Source organism: Eleutherodactylus coqui, chromosome 11 (assembly GCF_035609145.1).
Source record: "Eleutherodactylus coqui strain aEleCoq1 chromosome 11, aEleCoq1.hap1, whole genome shotgun sequence".
Lineage (NCBI taxonomy): Eukaryota > Metazoa > Chordata > Amphibia > Anura > Eleutherodactylidae > Eleutherodactylus > Eleutherodactylus coqui.
This window is the reverse complement of record NC_089847.1, coordinates 42,287,691-42,294,219: the sequence shown is the minus strand read 5'-3', so window position 1 is coordinate 42,294,219 and position 6,529 is coordinate 42,287,691. Positions and strand designations below refer to the sequence as shown.

The window sequence follows — 6,529 nt, the reverse complement described above, 5'->3', positions numbered from 1 at the left end:
GAGCTGGCTGGGTGTGGTATTCTCCACCAGCCAATCCCCTTTAGTCTGCAGCATATAAAAATCAACATCTCTCAGTAGTTGATGCTGGTCATTTTACTGCTTAGATATTACTGTCTTGTGCCCACTCAGAGCTGTGTTTAGATGTCTGTCTGTTAGTGTCTCTCTGCTTCCCTAAATATTGTTTGGCAACCTGTAGTCCTTGTCTGTAGCATTTTCAGACCCCGTCTTCCATTCCACAGACAGGTGCAGCGTCAAGACATCTTATGTCCTGTTTGTGTAGTTTGTTTGGTCCGTGCAAGCACTTTATGTGTGTGTTTGCGCTTTTAAATGGACATGTCTGCATCCCACCTCTGGAGTGGTCCTTTATGCGCCAAGCAAATGTAGCAGGTATCTTAATCACTTTTCCCAACACAGTTATGGCCCTATTACATAGGACAATTATCGTTCAGAATTACAGCCTTCCACAGGAATCTGTATGGCAATCGTCTTGTGTAAACGTATGCAGCGACTGAACAAAACTTTGTCAGTATGTGCATGCATAAATCGGAACGGTGTGCCATTCAGTCTGCTTACTGTAAATAGAGGCTCCCTGGTCCACTCCACCTTCATTTCAGCAGGGCTGTGAGCGATGCCAAAGATACTCGCTACTATATAGCAGCACAGGAGTGAGCATCATCATTAGCCCGAAAGCTCATCCCATGTAAAAGGATCATTAGGTGCAGAGTGATTCATTAGTTTAGCTTATCACAGGATAAGGACTCATCCACCCAGATGTTTTTGTTTTTTTCTTTAGTATGTTTTTGTTGTTGACTGATCATTGCAGATCCTACTCATTTTTATGGGACAAACTGCTGCCAAGGAACATTTGTTTTAACTAATCCAAAGGAAAACTACTGGAAAAAAAACACGATAGTGAGAATGTGCCAGTTGTGGTGGACTGGCTGCAATCAGGAAGTGGATCCAGAGTGAGGTCACAATGTCAGCCCCTGTCCATGTGACCGCTCCTTCGGCTCATGCTCACTGTCATTTGGTGCAGGGTGCCGTTGAGTGCCGTCTTCCTGCAATTGCCCTGCTTCGAGGCAGGGTCTGCCACACCAAAGTTGGTTAGGGATAGCCTTCCAATTTCTGTTATCATGACGCCCTATTTTGTGTTCCCCAGGCTTTTGATTATATAATACACATCTAATTTGGACTATTATGGACATTAATTGCATCTTGGTCTGACATGTTGGTGATGCCCATGGAGAGTGCAATACGTGCACCCTGCACAAATGTAACAGCACCCTAAAAAAGGACTTCATTCATTTTCCAGCTTGTTTGTCACTGGCATCCTATAAGAGCCTTCAATGGAAAAATCAATAGGGTCTGACCTTCTTCTTTACACTTTATACTTGGCTTAAAAAATGTAATTTACATATTTTCTTTGTCTTTCAGAATTAAAAAAAACATCTATCAATTCAGAAGAAAATAATATAATGAAAATTAACTCATTTTATGACATTCAATAAAGAGCACAACAGTTTTTCAGTAGATTTTCATAATTTTTTATTAAGTACAAGGCTACATTTTGAACTTCAGAAGAAACCAAATTATTTGTTTAAATACAAGAATGTCATTGTGCAATATCTCTGCAGAGACGGATCAGACCCCTTCTATTTACTCTATAAAGAATGTTGGTGCATGCACTATACTGTCTTTAGCTTTTATGATTGGGGTGCCAGGAAACATAATGGTAATGTGGACCATATATAGAAAGCTGAAGACTATTTCCGCCACTGTGCTGTTAATCGGAAACCTAGCACTTGCTGACTTCCTCATTCTGTTATCTCTACCTATCTGGATATATTCATTCGTTGTCAACAAATGGATTTTTGGAATGTTTTTTTGCAAAGTTTTGGTATATGTTATATATTCCAATTTGTATGCCAGTGTATTTCTCATAACCTTGTTAAGTATAGAGAGGTTTTTGGCTGTGTTTAGGCCCTTTTATCTGCAGAGATGGAACAAACAAGGCGTTTTTAAAAAAATTACCATTTTTATTTGGATAGTAGCTACAATAGTTGGTATTCACTCTCTTCCATTCTACAACCCAAATCAAAGAAGAGAACCCTTCCAATGCATTCCACACGAATACACCAGTGATACGCAAAAGGTAATATTTCTTCTTTTGGAAACCTTCATTGGATTTTTGATTCCGTTTGGCATTATTATCATCTGCTACACCTACTTATGGATAAAACTCCAAAAAATGACATTTGTGAGCAAATGTAAATCAGACAAAATAATCGTCCTTGTCGTGGTCACTTTTGTCATATGTATGACTCCATGGGAGATATTCAAGACTGTGGAGATCATCTCCATTTTTCTAGACATCTGCAGTTTGAAAGCAATTGTGAACATTGGAGGTGATATCTGTGGGGCGTTGGTATTTATAAACAGTAGCATGAACCCTGTTTTATATTTCTATTATGCGATTAAATTAAAGCGCCCTACAACGATTAAAAGGCTGAATATGCTTTTTGAAAACATTGGAGACATTGAGACAGAAAAGCAAAGTGAAAATAATGGAAATACCACAGTCCCTACACATATTGACAGCATTCCTACGGCTGATATTAACATTCAGATGGCTTAAAAATATATGTGGTGATGTTCTCTTTCCAAAGCAAGTTTTCCCCTATCCACCAGATAAGGTTAATGTGCTGAGTGATGGGAGTCTGACAGCTGGGATGCCCACAATCCCTATAATGGGTCTCAGGCACGTAGATAGTCGAGTTCAAGTGCTTAGCTATCTCCAATAGTCCAATTTAAGTGAATGGGGCAATGGTGGTGTACATAAGTGACTGCATTGCCCACACTTCACAATGCATCAGAGACCCATTCTAGTGATCACTAGGAGTCCCAGTGGTTGGACCTCCGTCATTCATAAAGTTATTTCCTGTGCTGTGGATAGGGACAAAGTATTTTTTTGTTATTGCTTTTCAGCATTTAATAGTTATAATGTTTCGAATTTTAGGATGACATGCTTGTATGAGGTCTTATTTTTTGAGACTGTGTACTTTTTTTGGTACCACATGTGGGTACATATACAGTATGTTACTGATTAAATGGATTAAGCAGACTTTCACACTTACCCCATAGCCACAGGATAAGGGGATAAGTGTCTGATTTGTCAGGATCCAACTGCTGGAACCCCACCGATCATGAAAACAGGGTCGGTTTGGATAGGAGATAACTGATAAAGTTAGCACAAGCCCTTGAATGTATAATTTTTATTTTCACAGAAATGCAAAAATTAAATATTTTTCAATTGTTTCTAGTTATTTGTTATGCCATTCAATAAGTACTTTAGATAAAGTTTCATATTTACAAAACAGGTTGTTAAAGTTATGTTAATGCCCAATATGTGTATATCATTTTGTATCCATAGTATAATAAAATGTATTAAATGTAAAAAATATTGTCTTTGGGTGTTTTTTCACTTTTTTTCCATGAACTTCTATTAATCCCTTTCCACGCCATGACATTCACGTATGTATTCATAATTAGAGAAAAACGCTTTTTATGCAGTTTTCCACTTATGTTCAGCATAATTGCATCTGTAAGATCTGTACAATATATTATACATGTTTTTTTAATCCTAAACACTGTTTAAAAAAAAAGCTGTATTGTTCATTTCGTCTGTCAAAAAACGCAATAGAAGTGATCAAAAAAGTCATATGTGCTCCAAATGGTCCCCACAGAAACTATAGCTTGTCATGCAAAAAACAAGCCCTCAGAAATGCCAAAAATGTTTTTATAAAGAGGTTTTTGTTGCACAAAAGTACTAAAATTATAAATTTTTTCCTACATTTTTCCATCATAGATGAGAAATTGTGCAAGATTTGTGCGTTGTGAGACGCACAAAACTTGCATGAATATGAAGCCCATTGTTTTGAATGGGGTCAAATACATGAACGTTTTTTTTCCAGCATGTCCTATCTGTTAGGGACCGCTAGTGTTGACTCACTGAGTCAACCTACCAATTTTGGCATAGAACTGATCCAGGTGAGGTTAGCATATCACCCTTGGTGATTAGAGGCTTTGGTACCAGGCGACAAGAAACAGATAAGTGAGACGTAATATAGATAGAAAACCTTGCCTTTCGCTAGTCAGGGGGATTAGAGCAAACTTGCCTAGAAACAGTGTAGGTGCCCTGATAAGAACGGCCCCACGGTCTTCCTCTTGGCCCTGACTAACCCTGATGGGACACTGAACACACCAAAAAACACAGAACAGGACTGGGAATAGTGCAGGAATGGGAAGGCAAAAGGAGAAATGTACATGGATAAGGCAGAGGAACAGACAATGGGATACAAGACAGGAGGCCTGCAAAGACTGGAGAGCAGTAAACAAACAAACACTGAGTTAGGCAGGGGGGGCTTGGCCTAGCTGGTAGAGAGACTGTTAGGAGGAAACTTACCAGCAGCGCTGTCGGGTCTCGGCAGCATGCCAGTCCAGCTGCAGGGGTCCAGGTACGACATTCTTCCTTCCGGGTCCGGCGCCGGTTCCCTTAGAGCGGCAGCGCGGCTCTGAGAGCCTTTTCTGATGTCGGTGGGTGGGTCTTCTTCCTCCACCCACCAGCATGTCATTGGCTCCGCCCCCTTGCTAGGGATAAAAGGCAGCAGCTGGCTAGGTTCATTGCCAGTGTTTGTTTGTACCTAGTGAGGTTAACTAGGTCTCTCTGGTCCTCTTACCCTTGCTTCAAACCCATGCTTTAACCCTTGCTTCAAACCTTGCTTTAACCCTTGCCTTAACCCTTGCTTCTAGCCTTGCTTTTACCCTTGCTCCATCCCTTGCTGTAGGTTTTTTCAGCCTCGAGTTTCTCTGTTTTTGTGCTGCTTTTCCCCTTTAGAATCTGGGATCCCTAGACAGTATAGGGACCGCCGCCCAGTTGTCCCCCTGGGTTTAGCCAGGGCGAGGCAAGTAGGTAGGGTCAGAGGGGTGGGTGGTTTTTAGGGACTCCCAGTCTTCTTCTGTACCCACCTAACAGAAACACTGGCCATATAAAAAAACAAAAAAAACAAAAGGGAACCTTTTTTTTTCTCTCCCCAGCGCTCAGCACTCTAGTTTTTGTTTTGTTTGGATGCGCTTACCACTCTTGCCGAGCAGGTTAGAAACCTAACTGATGTGGTACAAGAATTGTCCAGCAGAGTTGTTCTCCAAGAACAGACCATCTCTACGATACCCTGTCCGGTTTTTGAACCCAAGATTCAGTTGCTGGACGTTTTTCTGGGGATCGTCGAACTTTTTTTTCGTTTCAGGAAGGGTGCAAATTGTACTTTAAGTTGCGGCCCCATTCTTCAGGTACTGAATCACAGAGAGTAGGTCTCGTTATTTCTAGGTTAAGAGGGGGTCCTCAGAATTGGGCTTTTTCCTTGCCGGCCGATTCCCCCACACTATTGTCGGTTGATAGCTTTTTTAGAGACCTCGGTCACATTTATGATGAGCCTGATCGTGCCGGTTTTACCGTCAGCAAACTTTTAGAATTGCGTCAGGATAGACGTTCTGCAGAGGACTATTGTTCTCTCTTTAGACAATATTCGGTGGAATCTGGGTGGAATGACCACACTCTTAATGATCTGTTTCTCATTGGATTGTCAGATTCACTAAAAGATTTGCTTTTGTCTCACCCAGAGCCTAGAACTCTGGAACAGGCCATGACGTTAGCAGTCAGAGCTGACCGTCGGCTTCGTGCTAGACACAAGCCTCCCAGGGGCCCGGTCGTTACACCTCAGAGGAAGGAGCCCCAGGATTCTCCTTCGTCCACTGCTGAACCTATGGATGTGGATTCCATGTCCCCGCTAGAGCGCAGAGAGTTTTGCGTCAAGAATCGGCTATGTCTGTATTGCGGCAAACCAGGCCATGGGATCACTGCATGCTATTAGAGGAGACAGCAGGAAAACTCCCACTCCTAGACGATTTGCGGAAGGATCGTCTAGGAGAACAGGTACTTCCGAGATTTTCTAAATTGTTTGTTCCTTGCATCATTGCATTCAAATCTTTCAAGTTAGAGGGGAGAGCCTTTATAGATTCGGGGGCAGATGCAAATTTTGTCAATGCCGATTTTGCCAAGTCTTTGTCATCTTCCTTTATTTCTCTCTGGTCTCCTATCCGATTTTCTGGAATCGACTCTACACCACTCCAGGCTGGCTTCATTACCAAGAAGACACCTGAGGTCTCATTTTCTGTAGGGGCTTTACACACTGAGACGTGTTCGTTTTTTGTTATGGATAATTTATCCGTGGATGTAGTTTTGGGGTTATCCTGGTTAAAGATCCACAATCCCCAAATTGATTGGGTAAATTCTGAGTTAGTACGCTGGGGGGTTGCTTGTCGAGATCACTTAACTCATGTACTTTTCCCCTCCATATCAGGTACCGAGGTTTGCCTACCCTCATACATTAAAGAATTTGCGGATGTGTTCTCTAAACGTTTGTCCGAGTCTTTGCCTCCACACCGAGAGTGGAATTGCAGGATTGACCTCATT

At 41.7% G+C, this 6,529-nt stretch overlaps 1 protein-coding gene across 1 annotated transcript; it reads left to right on the top strand.

Moving 5' to 3' along the window:
- The first annotated feature begins 1,609 nt into the window (after positions 1-1,609).
- On the top strand, positions 1,610-2,635 carry LOC136581707 (leukotriene B4 receptor 1-like). The gene has a single exon (XM_066582331.1). The coding sequence runs from the start codon at positions 1,610-1,612 to the stop codon at positions 2,633-2,635; it is 1,026 nt and encodes a 341-aa protein (XP_066438428.1).
- Positions 2,636-6,529: the final 3,894 nt, after the last annotated feature.

Bases quoted from the DNA above. Each gene is read 5' to 3' on its own strand.
- LOC136581707 (XM_066582331.1), top strand. From the start codon at position 1,610: ATGTCATTGTGCAATATCTCTGCAGAGACGGATCAGACCCCTTCTATT.